Genomic DNA, 19,916 nt, shown 5'->3' on the forward strand with positions numbered 1-19,916 from the left:
GTAGCCATGGTGCCTTGGCCCAGGGGAATACAAAGATAAGACACAGTCTGTCCTCAAAGAGCCAACAGTATTTTGATGGCTTGGATCACCCCTTGGTACTTTATCACTGGCATTTATTCTTCTATTAAGAGTACTTTAGTTAAATTCTCTCCAGAGAAGAACACCATATAGAGCTGGTAAATGGAGATGCTTCCAATATTCCAGTACATGCTAGACTCTCCTTTCCTGAAAGTACACCTTGCTTGTACCACTGATTCTACATGTGATAATAGCATTTCATTACATTTCTTCATGATTAGATTCAAGTGCTTTTGTGTATGTAAATCATTTCTCATCAATGACATTCTTAGTTGCTGTAAATCCTTTGTGCAATAAACATACAAAACAGATAAGATGGTAAGCTGTTTGAGAGCAAAATATTCTGTCATATCACTGTTAATAAAAATGCATGGCATTCAACGAATGACTTAAATTGAACTGAACTCAACTGAATTGACACTGTGTTCTAGATATTCTTTGGTGTCTTAAAATTTCACATCTATGAGGTTGGTGTCCTATTTGCATAAAATATATATACATAAAAATATATACATATATTATATGTATATATATACATATATGTATATACATATATACATAAAAATATCCCCAAAGTTTTACTGTCCTATAATTATGGCTTTTAAATGTTATTATAACAAATAGATGTTAAGCCCCTCCAGCCCACAACTTCAGTAAAATCTAATGATAGAGCTAAACAATTGGGGGAAGGAGAGTATAACTATAAAACATGAATCACTGAAAGATTATATAAAAATGCACTTCTAAAAAATGTACTACAACTCAAAATATAAGCTTACAAAATATAAGATTTCTTGTACATACTTTACTTAATGAATACTTAACGCAAGTTAGGAATTATCTCCTGGGATGTTGTTTCAACATTTATGTTTCTTATATCTTTAGCTTCTCCACTTCTACTGGCTTTTTGCCTCTGAATTTCAAAACAATTAAGTTTCTCTGATTCAAAAGCAAAATAAAATTACCCATGACCTCTGAATTCTCAGCTACAAGGGCCCTTTCAGTTCTCAACTTACTGGTGCTCTCTTTGGCACTAAGCCCCGGAAACTTTCTACTTTCTTGCCTTCCGTGATACCACTTTCTCAGATTCTCCTCCTACCTCCCTGATTTTTTCCTTTTAAACCTACTCTTCTTTTAAATATTAGTGACTCTCAGGATTCTTTTATTTTTTTAAACCATTGTTCTATAGGATGTGCTTTCTTACCTGGGTTCATCGATTTTAAATAACTTAACAATATTTCCTTATATTCTTATTACAGTTACAGTTCCAACTATCTGAACTTGACTCTGAACTCCAGATAACATAAGCACCTCCAACACAACACATTCAACACTAAACTTAGCATTTTCCCCATTAAGCTTGCCTCTCCTCCAGTAGCTCTATATTCCATTAATGTCACCAAGCCAGAAACTTGTGACCTCTCTCTACCCTTACCCTTAACATCCAATCAAGTTGAGAAGTCTTACTGTTTCCTCGCTGCTCTTCTCATTTCTAGTTTCACCCATGTATAGAATAATATCCTAGCTCCAGTACACACTCACAGCTCCTACCTAATCTCACATCACCCAGCCACACTGAGCTCTGTTTCTAGGAGATGAGTTAGCACATGTGAAATACTAAGAAGAGTTCCTGGCATACAGTAAGTGCTCCCTAAATGTTAGCTGCTATTATTATTATTACTACCACAACCACTCCCACTCCCTTTATTCTTATTATTAGTTTCCCACACTCACCACACTATTTCACATGTTTCACATTTTTATGTCTTTGCTGATGCTATTCCCTCTTCCTGGAGTTGTTCTATTTGCTTAACTGCTACGGTGGAAGCACTGTCCTAGGGCCAAATCCAACCTACTTTCTACTTTCTTATGTAAATAAAGTTTACTAGTACACAGACTTATCCATTTGTTTACATATTATTTGTGGCTGCTTTCCTGGTATAAAGGCAGAATTTGGTAGTTGTGACAGAGACCCTTGGCCCACAAAACCATATCTGTACTATCTATTTACTATTTATTATCTGATCCAGAATTTCTCAATCTTAGCACTATTGAGATTTGGGGTTGGATAATTCTTTGCCATAGAGAGACTGTCCTATGCACGGTAGAATGGACAGCGACAGCCTTGGCCTCTACCCACTAAATGCCGGGAGCATTCCTACCCCACCACTTCACTACCCCTTTGCTTCACTCCATCTACCCAGCCCCCACTCCAGTCTTAACAACCAAAAATATCTCCAGACACTGCCAAATGTTCCCTGAGATCAAAATTGTCCCCATTTGAGAGCCACTAACCTGGCCGTTTACAGAAAAAAGTTGCCAACCACTGAACTATATAAGATCTTCCAAGGAAGGAACTGTGCCCAGTTCACTTTGTATTCCAGACACTACACCTGGAACATAACAGAAGCTCATTAAATCAATCATTTAAGGGTAGTTGGGGGATTTTAAGACATTTCAAAGCAATTTATAATTTATAAGAATTTTAGACTTGAAAGGGACATTGGTGGCCGTCAAGCTAATAAATGATGTTTTATTTCCTTTAGCATTTTAAACATCAACTTTCAGAACTGTTTCATTTAAAATTTCTGTGAACAAAAAGTATGCTAACACCATCACAATACCATTTGATTACCAGGAATTTAAAAATATGAAATCACTGAATTCATATTTCATGTATGCACATACCTTTCATTAATCCATGAATGAAGTTTTTTTACTGTCTATAAAGAAGAAATTACTATTTTCATTTTGCAGATGGGATCATTTCAATTGGGGTCAAACTATGGTATGGAGAAACAGCAACTTCCTTATAGTCAACCAAGAAATTCATTTGAAGGATATAAATTACTTTCCACTCCCTTTAATTAATAAACCTATGATATAAACAGCACTGCTGAAACTACAAAAACCTCTCTGCCTCAAAGGGATTATATGTCTGCCAGAAAAGCTAACAAACAAATGCAGGTCATTTTAAGGACCAAATAAATGGCAAGAATAGCCAATATTTACTAAGCACTTACCATGTGCTGGTACTGCCTCATTTCATTTGATTCTCATAAAAATTCTATGAGGTAGGTACTATTAAGAAACCCATTTTATGGCCATCATTAAAGAGCCTAAAAATAACAAATGCTGGAGAGGGTGTGGATAAAAGGGAACCCTCCTACACGGTTGGTGGGAATGTAAATTGGTGTAGCCACTATGGAAAACAGTATGGAGGTTCTTTAAAAAACTAAAAATGAGCTACCATATGATCCAGCAATCCCACTTCTGGGCATATATCCAGAGAAAACTATAATTCAAAAAGGTACATGCACCCCAATGTTAATACCAGAACTATTTATAATGACCAAGACACGGAAGCAACCTAAATGTTCATCAATAGATGAACAGAAAAAGAAGAAGCAGTATATATACACAATGCAATACTACTCAGCCATAAAAAAATGAAACAATGCCATTTGCAGCAGCATAGCTAGACATAGACATTATCATACTAAGTGAAGTAAGTCAGAAAGAGAAAGACAAATACTATATGTTATCACTTATATGTGGAATATAAAATACGACACAATGAACTTATTTACAAAACAGAAATATACAGACATAGAAAACAAACTTATGGTTACCAAAGGGGAAAGGGGGTGGGGGAGGGATAAATTAGGAGTTTGGAATTAGCAGATACAACTACTATATATAAAACAGACGAACAACAAAGTCCTACTGTATAGCATGGAACTATATTCACTATCCTGCAATAAACCACAATGGAAAAGAATATGAAAAAGAATATACACACACATATATTATATATATATATATATAAAAAACTGAATCACTTTGCTGTATACCAGAAACTAACACAACATTGTAAATCAGCTATACTTCAATTTAAAGAAAAAAGAAACCCATTTTATAGATGAAGAAACTGAGTTTCAGAGAAGCTGACTGACTTGTCCGAGGGCATGCAGATAGTAAGTGGCAGAACAAAACTTTAAGCCTGGAAGTCTGCCTCCAAAATCTGAGCTCCCACACAACATACCATATAAACGTGCTTGGAATTCAGAAATGACAAAGACCCCTGCTAACCAGGGTGACTGGTCAAGCAGGCAACCATGAGATGAGTCCTGGAAGAATGTGTAAGAGTCACATGGCACAGAGAACGGGTGAAATCCTTGGCTGGGATATCCAGATAAAGAAGTTTTAGAAGCAAGAACTCAGAACACATATTTAGAATAAGATGAAATAGCCACTCTGGTTAACTAGAGAGAGGAAGTATGAGGAAGAGGTGACAAAGTTGAAGCCAAACTACGGAAGGCCATGAGTGGGCAGCTGAAGAACACAGGCTCTTGGTGGACACTGAAAAGCAGCACAGAAGGCAAGGTGGGGCAGAATGCAGACTACAGAGACAGGCAGAGAGAATGGAGGTGGGGAAACTCGTTATGACACCACAACAACAGGTGAAGGCAGAGGGGGAGGAGAGAGCCGACTGTCCAGAAAGGAAAGAAATGAATGAGAAATACAACAAGGGGATTGTCAATGGGATTTGGGGCTGATGCGATGAGGGCAGAGGGGAAGAAGGGGAATGAGAAGGAAAGATCAGAGCTCACCCTGAGGTTTCCAACTTGAGTGAATGTGTGATGACAGTAGTGTCAGCTGTTCTAAACCTACCGGATTATATATAACCATGCATTCTTCTCACACTTAACACACTGCCCCTCCTCTGTTCTAGACAGATATGGATCATCCCATGTGAGTTTTCTCATCGTTCCTTTCTCAAACCTCAAAACCATTCTGTGTTTTGTCTCCTTTCCTACCATCTCTGGGAAAGAAGCAATTCTTTCTCTCCCTGAGTTTAAGAAAGTACTGGTCAAGGGAAGGATTTCATGTAAGGACAGGCTAGACTAGCACATGTTTGTAGCCTGCAAAGGAAAAACAAATAGAGAGGCAAGGATCAAAGGTGAAAGAGAGCGTGGGGATAATTGAAGAGTAGATGCCAGGAGGTGACGGGAGAGAAGGAGATGCTCAGCAGAGTTGAGCAGGTGAGCTTAGAAACCTGGAGGGACACCTTGTCCTCTGGAATAAAGGGAGAGAGAAAGTCAACCTAGATAGGAGACAAACAGCAAATGAAGACTCCAAGGTGGAGGTAAGCTTGACATGTTGATACTGCCTAACTTGGACCTTTTAAGACAAGCCGGATGTCTAAGCATAAACATTTTTCCTCTCACCCCCTCTCCCCCTGAGCCACAGCCACAATGGTCTCCTTACCATTTCTGTTTTTTAAATTGAAGTATAGTTGATTTACAATACTATTTTAGTTTCGGGTGTACAGCATAATGTTTCAACATTTTTACAGATTATACTCCACTGAAAGTCATTATAAGAGAATGGCTGTAATTCTCCCTGTGCTATACAATATATCCTTGTTGCATATCTATTTTATACTGAGTAGTTTGTATCTTTTAAGCCCATACCCCTAACTTGCCCCTCCCCCTGCCCCACTCCCCTCTGGTAACCACTAGCTTGTTTTCTACATCAGTCTCCTTGCCATGTCTTGAACATGTCAAGCTTTCCCTTGCCTGGGGTCCTTTTCATCCTCGCAGCTTCCTTTGATTGGAAGAGCCTCTCCCTGATCTTTGTGCAGTTGACTCTTTCTTGCATCTTAGGTCCCAGCTTAATTATCACCTCCTCAGAGGTGATAATTCCCTGACCACTCAGTCTAATAATGGAGACCCAACCTCCTTGCCACTCACTACCCCATTATTCTCTTTTACTTCCTTCATACCACATATCATTATTGCAAAGTATCTTAATTAGGTCTTTACACATTTGCTATTAGTCTCCTTCAACCATAACATTAATTCCATAAGCTCAGGGACCCTATATATGGTCTCATTCACCACATACTCCAACACTTAGAGCAGATCTGATAACAGAGTAGTCGCTCCACGAATATACACTGCACTCATGAATAAGTCAATGAATGATATGCTGTTGAGAAAATGGATATAGGCAGAAATGGAAATTTAAAGCAATCGTTTTATTACTGATATTCACAAGTATTTATTAGTTTTTTGAAGAACATTTTCCATCTACTCATGTGCCAGGACTTATGCAACTCTAAAGGGAATACTCAATCTGTAGAAATCCTAGTCCCTGCTTACAAAAGCCCATACTATTAGGGAAACATATGAGCACAGATCATTAAAATACAATGTACTATAAACTATAATAGCACTTATAATGCAAGGCAGTTAAGAACTGAGAGCTGTGAGAGCATACAATAAAGTGCTCCTAACTTAAGCAAGGCAAAGCCAGAAGACACAATTCTACTAAAGTGCTGAGGACAGGTGTGGCGCTTTGGTGGGTGGCTGCAATCGCAGAGGGTATGGAGTAACCATGAGGTAGAGAAGGTGGGACACACATACAACTCTCCCAAGAAGTTTTCCACTGAAATAAGGAATGAACTAAGATGCAAATTCATCAGGAAACAGAATCAAGAAAATTATTTTGAGCATGTCTCTAGTTTGAGGGAATAGAAAAGAGGTGAAGAGAAAATCTAAGGTAACCGAAAAGGGAGGGATTCCTTAAAGGGGCTAAATCTCAGAAGAGGCAAAAGAGAATAGCAGTTACACTCAGAGAAGAGGAGGACAGCTCATCCTATAAGACAGAAGAAGAGAAGGTAGCAATAACTATCTTTGAAGGTAAATCTAAAAGTGGAGGGAGAAGAGTTTTAGCAAGCATAAGCTAAAGATTTTCTATGTTCTCCATGAAGTATGAGATCGACCATCTGCCAATACTGGCTGCTGAGGGAGAAGCTGGGGGAAAGGGAAGGAGGAGAATTTTACTGGTTGATAATTGGTGTGCAATGTTGCTGCCCTACGCTACATCTTCACTGATTTTCAAAGTGAAAAATGTGTCCTTCTATCTCTCTTGAAATTTATGCAGCAACTAGTTGTGGCATACTGTCCACATGGGGGGATGGAACACAAGGTTATAAAAGCACATAATGCTAATGTCAGAGTCGTTCTGGCATTTGCAAAGCAATTTTAAAAAACATTAGCTAATTAATTAGCTCAATGATGACTTTAATCCTGTAGGTATATATGTGTACAAGGACTACTTTTTCTGTCTCCTTTGAGGCATTTGAAGAGACTTTGTCTCAGTGGGAATGCTGTGGTAGATTACATTTGCTGTAAATAAGTAACATTTTTAGAAAGCAATGAGTTCCACTGAATTTATCCTGAAGAAAAAACAAATGGCAAAGCTAAATGAGAGACTCCCAGAATCAGACTGAAAATTCACCATAAGCCCAGAAATCTCCTCATTCTGGCTTTCTGAGGGTATTGGAGGCAAATAGCTCCAACTTCACAGAAAATATTGGGCAGGAACAAAAGTACAGATGTGCTGCCCATCTCAAGAAAAAGGTGTTCCACTGCTTGGCGTTTATACCAAGAGGAGCTACTGCCCACTCAGGTCCCATGATAAAAATCATTCCTCCATTAACAGGTTGAGCAATATCAGTTTGCCCAGAGTCGGAAATCAAGCAAAAACTGCCTTCCTCTCAGAACAACCAACGGCAAGGTGAAAGAAATACGTAACTGTATCCAGTCTCCCAGCAGGACATTTTTTGCCTGATTAAATGACCTCTCCTCTGAAGTGAAGCCTCTAAATAGTAGTGAGAGACCACTCCCTAGAGTGGCTTTAACCACAGAATTACCAACCTTTTCCTGAAAAGCTTCTTCCTTTTCTTCTTCACCAAGTCTTTCGATTGAGTTGATAGAGATGGCAGCAGGAGTCACGACGGCAACAGTATTTAGGGCTCAGCTCCAATCCTTGCTAACTGAGTGGCCCTGGGCAAGACGCCCACTATCCTTACATTCAAATTAGTAATGGTAACAGAATCCACCTCATAAGTTTGTTTTGAGAATTAAATTAGGGAATACATACGAAACACTTAGCCACAGAGACATACTTCGCGTGCATCCACACTGTTAAGTGCTCAATAACTGGTAGTCTTTATTGCTGTTATTATGATTATAATTGCTGTGGTTATCATGGTTTTGGAGATGATGCCAGTGAAGGTCTGAGGAAAGAGAAATAATTATAAGTGACTAATAAGTGATGAGAGTGGCTGGGAACCTCAAATCCTACTGCAAGGGCAACTCTGTGAGTCTCGGTGGGACATGTGTAGTCAACTGATTTGGAGATTAATCAGGAAAGTCTTCAACACAATGAACCTGGTCTAATTAATAAGTCCCATTCTTTCTTTTCAGAAGGCTCATTCACTATAGGATCTTACGTGGTTTTTTTTTCTCCCCAGCTTTATTGAGATATGATTGGCATATAACATTGTAAGTTTAAGATATATAATGTGATAATTTGATACATATATTGTCATACTGAGTGAAGTAAGTCAGGCAGAGAAAGACAAATGATGATATTGCTTATATGTGGAATCTAAAAAAATGGTACAAATGAACCTATTTACAAAACAGAAATAGAGTCACAGATGTAGAAAATAAACTTATGGTTACCAAAGGGGAAAGGGGGGAGGGATAAATTGGGAGACTGGGTTTGACATATACACACTACTATATATACAATAGATAACTAACAAGAACCTACTGTATAGCACAGGGAACTCTACTCAATACTCCGTAATGACCTATATGGGAAGAGAATCTGAAAAAAAGAATGGAGTATGTATATGTATAGGATCTTATGTTTAGAAGGAAGCTAGAAAATCAAGACTGTCTAGTCACTTGCGCTATAATCTCTTCTACAACCTCAGCAAGACAGTTGCCCAGACTTTGCTTGGATGCCTTGAGTGACAGAGAATACATTATTTTAAAGGCAACTTTGGACAGCTCTCATTGAAATGTTTTCATTGTATTTAATACCCAGCTTCCACTCAACTGCCCCAGTTCTTCTTCCTGAAGATATATGAACCATGTCCAAATCCACTTCATAAGACAGTCCTTCACATATGAAGACAACTCTCAACCCATGAGCTCAGGCATCTTTCCCTCAGGTTAAATGTTCCTGGATCCATCAGTCAACTCTTTTTATGTCAGACTCTTGAGCACACTGCTATCTGTTTCATAGCTCGGCTCTAAACATGTTCTGTCAACTAGTCAGCTAACCTTTTAAGTGCTTATCATTCAGAACTGAAGAGAAATATTCCCAGTAACCAGATTATCACACAGTGGTGATGATGATGGTGTTGATAAACACAATTTACCAAGCATTTTCTATATGCCAGGCATTGTTCTAAGGAGTTTAAAATTATTATCTCAGTTAATACAACAACCCTATCAAGTAGGTATAATTATTCCACCCATTTAATAAATAAGCAAAGTGAGGTACAGAGAGGGTTAAGTAACTTGCCCAGCATTCCACAGATTGTGGGAATAGAGGCGGGTTTTGCAGCCAAGAACTCTAGCTCCAGAGCGTACCTTTTTCGCCAATAAATTATACTATAGAACTGTCGTCTCCTTTGTTTTCATACCTTTATTAATTCAGTCTCAGAACATTAAGGCACATAATTTCTATCATTCTCAGCTCCCTGCCATTCACAAAGTTGACGAGCATGCTCTCTTACCTTCCCTCAAGCCCCGTAATAAATGGCGAGTAAGACAAAGCATTGGACATTCACCAGAAACTTCCATGTAAGTCAAAATGGACCCATTTACCAGGACCCAGTGGTATATTTAAATAGACACTGCTTTACTGAATAGCTCTTACATCCAATCCCTTTTTCCCCATCTTGTGGATGAGGATATCACAAAGGGTATTGCCAAATACCTTGCTGATACTTCGCTATGCTAGGCCCACGGTACTTTTCTGAGCTTTAAGTATAGTAACAATATTGAATAATATGTGAGTTTAGTTTGCTTATATGGCTTGTATTTAGTGTTTTTAGTGAATGACTATGGTTCTCTTTTTTCTTCAGTGGGCTCATATCTTCTGTTAATAATGCAATCCAAAATCTTTCCCAGATGCCAATGAAGTTCGTAAGCCCATAACTTGCACTATCTACACTTTTTCCATCTTTAGTCATTACAAACCTCCCCCATTCTCTACAGTTTCTCAAAAACCAACTGGATTTCAAAAATCTTATTTTCAAATTCTCTCTGTATCATTCATCTAAGTCAAGAAATTTGATTTAATGCAGACCAATCAGGTGCTTTCTAACAGGCTCTGATATTAAATTTCCTAACTTTGTCTATCTTTTCCTGGCCAAAGACCTATTTTCTTGTCAGAGAAGACAGGGGTAAAATAGGAGTGAGGAATTCTTTCACATCATTTAGGGCTCTGTTGCCAATGACAGAAAATCTAGCTCATGCTGGCTTAGACAGAAGAAGGAATATAATCAATCATGGCTGGAAAGGCAGAGGTAGTCTAGGTGGAAGAATGTTTAATCCAGGGCCTTAAAATGTCACCAGAACCTAGTTTCTCCCCATATTTTAGCTCTGCTTTTCTCCATTCTAGCTTCATTTTTAGTCCCACTGTGGCAGCAAGATGGCGGCCAGAAGGTCAGTTTTATACCATCCCAAGTTGTAGCTCAAAGGAAGGAGAAGTACCCCCCTACAAGATATAAACAGAGTCCTGAGACTGAATGTCACTGATCCAAACTGTGACATTAGGTGTGGGTTAGGTGCCCAGCTATGAACAAACTAACCACAGCCAGAGTAATGGAAGTTCCTGATGGACTTAGAGCTCACATGCTCATCAGGTGAGCCAGGAATGGAGTCAATGCTACTACATCACTGGACTGAGCATGAAGGAAAATAAAAATCAAGAAACATTTATTGAAATAAGGGAAAATGAATACCAGATCTCTTAAAAAAATGTTTACTGTATCTCACTTCTCCATCAATAGCCCATCAATTATAAGTAGCAAACCATTCTTTAATATCTTCTTCAGGCATTAACTGAAGAACGTCTTTCTGTTTGCCACAGCCCTGCAACACTAAATATCCTGCGGCTTCAGCCCCGCTGACACTCTTCCTCAGGTACACACCACTTTCTTATAGCCACCCTGGGCTAAGTGCTCACACCTTGCCTCCTCTGTGAAATAAACCTCATATTCATCATACATCCCCAGTAGCTCAGGGCTTTGTCTCCTCTTCCTCTGTGGCATCAAATGCCATTCTCTCCCCTGCCCATTTCAGCTCCTGGTAATCCAGAAGGTAATCTCTTTTCAAGAAGATCCAGTTTATCCTCTTCAAAAATTTTCATTCTTAAACTGACTCACATGACATTGCCAATATTTGACTTTTTTTTTTACCCAGAAAAATGGCAATTTCTATGGTCAACCCAATAGGCCTCTCCTGAGACACAGTTTCTCCTCTTTCTTGTCTTCTTCTGCTACATTCTTCCAATTTCCCAGATTCTGATTCATGTTTCCACTTTTTTCTACCTTGTTGGAATCTTGTCCTTCTTGGTCTCCTTTTTGCATTGGCCCTTCCATTCTGCCAAGGCATTCTTCCCTCCAAGCTCACACTGTGCGTATCTTCCTAAGGATGGGGAAATAAATTCTGCTTTGCTATCCAACTTGTCTTTCTACGTTAGAAGTATTCCACAGTAGTGTGTGTTTGGTTTGACAATGATAACGATCCGCATTTTACAGATCAAGACATGGGTGTTCAAAGAGGTTGTATGGTTTTCTAATTAGTACCAGAAATGCATCTGGTAGCCAGGTTCTAATTCAGTTGCTCTTTTTTAAGATACATTGGATTCTCCTAACTTCTGCAGTTTTTTAATTGCAGAAACAGCAAATAGCAGTAAGTGCTTCCTTAAACATACCTGATCAATTTGGTTTCATTTATTAACATAAATAGTAACATTAGCATTTGCACAGTGCTTTACAGTTTATAAAGCACCTCCATCTTTTTTATCCCATTTGTTCCCAACATGAAAATGCCTGAAGTAAGTATTATTATCTGATGAAAAAACTGAGGCTAAGAGCATTCAAGTGGCTTGCTAAGAGTCTTGCAGCTGGTAATGAATGAGTCTACACAAGACTCAAACCCTGGACCTGTGCTTCCAAAGTCAACCCTCCTCTCATCTTCCATGTTGACCCTAAAACCCTCACTGGATCTTGCTCATCATGGGGCCACACAGTATTCTCAAAGCTATAAGAAAAAGGAAATTTTTAGGCCCAATGCCATGACCTAAATTTGCCTAGTTATGGACAGAGTGATTTATCCCCACCTGAGAAATCAGAAAGGACACCAAAACAAGAGCCTGAGAAGCACAGAGGCAGGAAAAATGAGAACAGGGGTAAAAAAAAAAAGTATAGCGAGTGAAAAAGAGGACAATACAAAAGAAAAACCAGAAGAGAAATTGTGATCGCATAACAGACAGCAGAAAAGACAGTGAGACAGGACAAAATAAGCATATATTTTTTTAAAAGAAAAGCAACAACAAACACATTATCCTAAAGCCCACAGGTGCCAGCAATTCAAATAAACATATAGCAACTAACAGAATTAACATAGCCTTAAATAGCCTGGCTCACCAGATGTGGACTCCTATCAGGGTTCTATAAAATGTAAAGTTATTACAGATTAAACCATTAATCATCTGTTCGGAGACTATCTCTGGCTGCAAAATCCCATTCAGTTTTAAATGGCTAATAATCACAAAGGGATGTGGATTGTAATGTGCACAATGATGTTCTACCCAATCCTTTTTCCTTTAAATATGTGTTCCACTCACCCCGTTCTCCTGCTTTCCTTCCTCCCCACTAGAGATGCCATGAGAAAAGAAAGGTGGGATAGACCAGTCGGTCTCAGAGTTCTCAGCAGCAGGTGAGCTTCTCCATGGGCAATGGAGAGCCAAATGGAGAACCAACATGCCAGCGGAGAAGTAACAGATTGAGGGGAAAGGAAGATGGTGTAGAAAGAACCAAGTCAAACAACACAGAAGACGCCAACACATAGGAGGATATTGTGATGGGCTTTAGTCAGCTCCCTGGTCCTCATAATAGAGACACTATTCATGCAACTCAGCCTTGATTTGGCTTTCCTCTACTGCACTGTGCTTCATCCAACAACAGTAGCTCAGTAATGTCAAGGACAGAGGAAAGGAGAAATAAATGTCCTGACAAGGAGGGTCATTGGAAACTGAAATGGGAGTTAGAAGGAAGCACTTTTCTGCAGAAACCTAAAGATTGAGAGAGGCACTCTCCTGGCCCAGTGCTAAAGCCAATGGACCAGCCTTCCCAACTCTTCCTCATCTCCCTAGGACAAAAAGATGAATCAAGTAGAAGTAGTAGATGGACTAACTTCAGTTCTCAAGGAATTTAAAGCCTGACGGACAAGCTGTCAATCTATGTCATTCTACTACTTCAGATCCTTCAATGGCTCTCCATTACCCCAAGTCCAAGGGTAGAGTGTGATATAAAGCTCTCTATGACCTGGCCCCTACCTAACTTTTCAGATACATTTTCAGAACTCCTGATCTTATATTTTGTGCCCTGACATTGGCCAACTGTTTGTAAGTTCCTCACCCAGACACCACGACGTGCCCTGTCTCTGGGCCCTTGCTCATGCTGCCCCATCACCCCGGAGCACCACTTCTTCCTTGCTCATTTCTACCTGTCTTCAAGCCGCCCTTGGGCATCATCTCCTCCACAGCGTTTTCCTGAACCCCATGATATACTAAGTCCTTCTCCTCGGCAGCCCCACCGCACCTGTGAATGCCTCTTTTTTTGTGCATTAACTGCTTTTCCTTGAAATTATATTTGTGTGTCTCCCACTAACTGTGAGGTCCTCTGAGGCAAGAACTGTGTCTGATTCATCTCTGTGTCTTAGCACACTCCTTGGCATACTGTATTTTTTCAGCATATACCTGTGGATCTAAACTCTGCCACATTTTAGAGCTCCATGAGGTTAGCTCAGTAATGAATTAATGTATTTATTTGTTCCAGACATGCTTATTGAGTGTTTTATTTTATGCCAGGAACTCTTCTAGGTGCTGGGGAAACACCTGTGAACAGATGAGGCCTTTGTCCTCAGGGAGCTTACATTTTTGTAGAAGGGAGATTGACAGTTGTCAAATAAACCAGTGTCCAAAGGAAACAGACTAGGTAATGACTGAGGGTGGGTAGGATGGGTTATTCCAACTTCAGTGAAGATGAGAGAATTTTAGTAAGGCAAACCTCAGAATAAAGTTGTGTTTTTCCCCCAGATAGTGATTTGGTAATACGGGAAATACAAACATACGCACGTGCTAATGTATATTCACTTACTCTTAAATTTATTTCATAAACTGTTTTATAAGAATGATTACATAATCCTTAATCATAATTATTGTAGCAAAACATCACTGTATATTTATATATGGTTTCACTTTTACGTATATTATTTTATTTGTTCTTAAGAACACAACAGAGGTCTTATCATCTCCATGTTATAGGTTAGGAAACTGAGGCTCAAATAAGACCAGTGGCTTATTCCAGGCCATATAGCCCGTAAAGTAATAAAGCTGGTATTCCCAATCAGGTTTTCTGATTTTAAACCCAGTATTCTTTTCATTTATACTATGATGCCTCCTCAAAGCCTTTTCAATCCCATTCTTCTCAGAGTGGGTTCCAACCCATTTCTTTTAGTCTTGCTGGGCCTTTTTATATAATACTTCACTCATTTCAGATAGCTGGGAGGTTCCTAAAAGATTCAACTATTGCCATGTCTGGATGTTCTTTAATGATCCCAAGAAAGTCACATTGTCAATAGTGCCTAAGAGCATTTATCTAAAAGCTTTTTTTTTAACTTACAAACATGTGATTTCATTTGGCAAATATTTATTGAGCGCCCACTAGGTGCTAAGAACAATTCTAAGAGCTGGGGACACAACAAGAACAAAAATATGACAGACATGTTAAAACACAAAAGCACGAAGAGGTACAAGGTGGGGATTTTTGTGATGCTTGAGTGGACACAAATATTGAATTGATAACTAGGGCATGCAGAGTACTTCAATAATTGGATGATAACATGGACCCTCTCTGTCACACTTTTACTCTGGAATCAAGTTAGAAGCTGTGTGCACAGGTGAAATCCACAATCATTTTGACTCGAGTGGAGCCAGCAATATCACAAAAACAAAAAACCCAATCCAAAAATGAGCAGAAGACGTAAATAGACATTTCTCCAAAGAAGACGTACAGATGGCCAAAAACTACATGAAAAGATGCTCAACATCACTAATCATTAGAGAAATGAAAATCAAAACTACAATGAGGTATCACCTCACACCAGTCAGAATGGCCATCATCAAAAAATCTATAAGCAATAAATGCTGCAGAGGGTGTGGAGAAAAGGGAACCCTCCTACACTGTTGGTGAGAATGTAAATTGATACAGCCACTATGGAGAACAGTATGGAGGTTCCTTAAAAAACTAAAAATAGAACTACCATATGACCCAGCAATCCCACTACTGGGCATATACCCTGAGAAAACCTTATAATTCAAAAAGAGTCACGTACCACAATGTTCACTGCAGCTCCATTTACAATAGCCAGGACATGGAAGCAACCTAAGTGTCCATCGACAGATGACTGGATAAAGAAGATGTGGCACATAATGTACAATGGAATATTACTCAGCCATAAAAAGGAATGAAATTGAGTTACTTGTAGTGAGGTGGATGGACCTAGAATGTAATGTCATACAGAGTGAAGTAACTCAGAAAGAGAAAAACAAATACCGTAGACTAACACATATATATGGAATCTAAAAAAAAAAAAAAAATGGTTCTGAAGAACCTAGAGGCAGGACAGGAATAAAGACGCAGGCGTAGAGAATGGACTTGAGGACATGAGGAGGGGGAAGGGGAAGCTGGGACGAAGTGAGAGAGTGGCATGGACATATATACACCACCAAATGTAAAATAGATAGCTAGTGGGAAGCAGCCACATAGCACAGGGAGATCAGCTCGGTGCTTTGTGACCACCTAGAGGGGTGGGTTAAGGAGGGTGGGAGGGAGACACAAGAGGGAGGGGATATGGGGATATATGTATACATATAGCTGATTCACACTTTGTTGTACAGCAGAAACTAACACAACATTGTAAAGCATTTATACTCCAATAAAGATGTGATAGATAGACAGATAGATAGATAAAAGAGTGGAGCCAGAACTTAACTTTCAGGTGTGAAGTAACTGTAGTTCCAAAGATAAAAACTATTTTGTGCCACACACAAAGTATCAACAATCTGGAAGAGAAATCCCATAAGGTCTTCACCATGTCCCCATTTTGAAAAAAATGAAACATAAAAGCACCCAGCTCAGCTTAAGGCTGTTTAGAGCCACAAATGGCCAGAGGTGACAGAAAAAGAAAGAAAGAGAAAGAAAGAGATAGGGAAGGGAAGAAGAAGTTGTAAAATAACGGCTGACTGTTCTAAGGGGAAATAGTTAAAGTGGGTAAGTGGGATTTATCAAGGAGGGAAGTCCCAACATAGCTGGAAGCTTTTAGTGTTTACGAAATTGTCAAAGAGAAATGCCAGGAACAAGAGAAGAATTTCCTAGACTTTCCCACAGAAAAGTGAATTATGATTAAATGGAAAGAAAGACTATGCCAGGATTTCATTAAACTCAAAGCTATCTGTTTAAAGCACTCAGACAAATGAAAAGACCTCCCAACTCCCTTAGAAAGACCATACTATATACGTAAAGGAGAGATGGTGCAAAAGTTTATATTAAGTTCTTGTTTCGCCTACCACCTCCTTCACTGTTTTGGACTTTCTTCTAACTTGATCTGGATTTAAATTCTGCTTAGCTGCTAGCTAAGATATGTGCATATTTTTATTACTATTACCGTTATTTCTGTCACTGACACTGGTTTTCAGAACTGCCTTTAATTTTTAAGCTATTAAGTGCCACTTTTCACAGACTTTTGAAGCTGTCTGCTCTCCATCTGGACAGTGTAGTATGTGAGTACGTGCGTGTGGGTGTGCGTGTGTGTGCAGACTTTATTTACTTTAGGTTCTGCATGGATAAAATCATCAGAGATATCTTCATGTTTTTATGAGACTTGTTTCAAAATATTCACGGGCATCCTTCCTGATTGATAGATCTGCGGTTGGGAAATTGCTCCTTTGTCTCAAAATACATAATGGAGAGATAGTTCAACATAATTGTGTGCAGGGGAAAATTAGTCCTAGAGGCCACCCCTAGACCCAGTCCAGGAGAAGCTCCAGGCTCAGGGCTGCTTCACGACAAAAATGGACGAGCTCTCCACAGCAGTCAATGCCTAATTCATTCCTGAGCTACAAACGTGGAACAAGAATGCTCCTATCTGGGCTTCCCTGGTGGCACAGTGGTTGAGAGTCCGCCTGCCAATGCAGGGGACACGGGTTCGTGCCCCGGTCTGGGAGGATCCCACATGCCGCGGAGTGGCTAGGCCCGTGAACCATGGCCGCTGAGCCTGCGCGTCCGGAGCCTGTGCTCCACAACGGGAGAGGCCACAACAGTGAGAGGCCCGCGTACCTCATGAGAGTGCAATTCCAATGGAGTGTGATTTAATGGTGTTTAAGAATCTTTCAGGGTTCATTAGACAGAGTAGTTTATACCGTTATTCTATTCAAATAGGAGTGAATCCCAGGGAAGAAGTGCGCTATGTCTACTGCAATTCCGTCAGGAATGACCTGTGGAGACCCTGTAGCCAGCAGAAGCCTAGGTAATGTCCAGCAGAGAGAGGAAAACTCTCTAAGACTTTTCTCCTGTCATTTTTCCTTCAGAACAAGAACAATACAAAGCTGTAATTGGATTTTTCCCTCCTTTGTCATGTCTCTCCTTCCTCCCCCTTTCCCTCAATGCACACATGGTTTATTGTAGCAAGGCCCAGCTCAAATATCAATTCTTCTCCAGTGCTGACTCCCACCTAAAATGTATCTGTTTCCTCTGCTCAATTAGATCACTTCATCTGTGGCACTGAACACACAGTGCCCTGAGCTATAATTATTCCCTTACAGATCTCATCTCCCTTCCCAGATTACAAAGTCTTCAAACACAGAGACCATGGTTTGCAAAGAGCCATTAAGGTTAGTTACCGCACAAAAAAGGTACCCAATGATTATTTGATAAATGTCTCCATTCAATAAATAATTATTATGCACCTGCTCTATGCCAGGTATAACAGACGCAACTCCTGTCTAGACACAGCTCACAGCCGAGTGGCGTGAGTGAATGCACGTGCGATGCCATCTCATATGTAACTGATGTGCAACAAATTTCAAATAACCATAATGAGAATAAAACATGTGCCCTGAGAGGAGGCTCATAACATGTCACAAGGGATCTTTATCTACAAGAAAGAACACTGTTAGCTTCTCAAGGAATTTCCACAGGGAAATGGTATAGCTATCTTAGGCAATCAAGCTTAGTTTAGATTAAACAAAAAAGTGCAGTGCACTGCTCTGATGACACTGTGTGCTGAAAGAACTCCAGCAAATCAAGTCTGATTTTTTTTTGCCTCAACAATTGACCTTAGAGATTGAACTTACACTTGACTGAAGCTCCATTGCTCTCAGACAGAGGTCTCAACACATTAGCTACAATAGTAATAAATGAGTAATGGTAAAGCTCCACTGCTTTCTCACAGCTGCTAGCTCTCAGGGAGGAAAAAAAAAAAGGAAAAACGAGTCTTCTGGGCCTTAATGTTATATTCTGAGAACTTTCCTTCATCTCGAATAATGAGACTCTTGGGAACACCAAGCTTAGCAAAGGTAAAATAATACATAAGTTATGTTTCAGACAAGACACACAACCACAAATTGAGCCACTTTTAGCTAAGGCTTCCCTACTTGCCAAGTCAAAAATACAAAATCGAACTTCACACAGGTCTAGTTCCTTGTGATTTCAAAGTCCTTTCGTCTGAGTTATTTCATGTAATTTATAAAGCACAGCTACCTGTGGGATCAGGTTCCTCATTAGTTAGATGAGGAAACAGAACCACAGGGTACTTAAGTGGTGAACCCAAGGTCCTGCAACCAGCTTAAACTGGGATCAAAACCTAGGGCCTCTACTTTTAAGTCCAGAGTCTTTTCTGCTACAACCTATGGCCTCACAGAATAGATCAGAGGACAGATCCAGTCACTGAACTGAAAATTTCATTTGTTCTTAGACAGTCAGTGCATTAAATGGAATGGGTGAACCTTACCTCTTTAAGGCAGCCCATGAAGTTGTTGCTGACGGGTGAGCCTGGCAAGTCAGCGGTGCTTGGGCTTCCTCCCACATAGAAGAAGTCATCTGAGCCCAGCATGGTGTAGTCCTCTTGAGTGTAGCCAGTCGTGGTAAGGATGCCATCCACAGAGATTGTCACCTGGTGGAGGGACATAGGGACAAAAAAAAAATCCCAACAGTGACCTTACAGTCCTATCAAAATCCAGGGGCTTCCCCTACCAGTGGCATCACTTTCATTAAGATTTGGGTGAGGTATTCTCTCTAATTTGGATTGCTTTTTGGTATGTGCAGCCAAGTTCCATTTTCTGGTCTGCCTCCCTGCGGCCCAAGCCTCCAGTGTCTCCCTGCAGACTCCTGGGAGAGTTCTTCCGGAACTGCCAAGCTGAGCAACTCGCTCTACCCATTGCCCTCTTCACTCAGTCAGGCTAGAAAATGGAACTATCCTCAGACGTCTCAGTTCATTGGTAAAATGAGCATTTACTTTTGAAAGATTGTCATTTATAGTGGTCGTGAGAAACAGCAAAGGAGATGTTTGACAATGGGGTTTGTTAGGGGGTTGGCCTTTGGTTGTTGATGTTTTTTTTCTTTTTCTTTTCTTTTTCTTTTTTTATTTGTTTCTTTTTGGGCTCACACCACGCTG

At 39.8% G+C, this 19,916-nt stretch overlaps 1 protein-coding gene across 5 annotated transcripts in view; it reads right to left on the bottom strand.

Moving 5' to 3' along the window:
• Positions 1-19,916, bottom strand: part of NRXN3 (neurexin 3) — a 1,617,293-nt gene that overhangs the window by 1,182,085 nt on the left and 415,292 nt on the right. For all 5 annotated transcript variants that reach the window (XM_060166202.1, XM_060166193.1, XM_060166220.1 and 2 more), the window contains one exon: positions 19,254-19,415. In XM_060166202.1, the coding sequence (XP_060022185.1) occupies positions 19,254-19,415 (162 nt within the window). The remainder of the gene's footprint in view (positions 1-19,253; positions 19,416-19,916) is intronic.

Source organism: Lagenorhynchus albirostris, chromosome 1, assembly GCF_949774975.1.
Source record: "Lagenorhynchus albirostris chromosome 1, mLagAlb1.1, whole genome shotgun sequence".
NCBI classification, from domain to species: Eukaryota; Metazoa; Chordata; class Mammalia; order Artiodactyla; family Delphinidae; genus Lagenorhynchus; species Lagenorhynchus albirostris.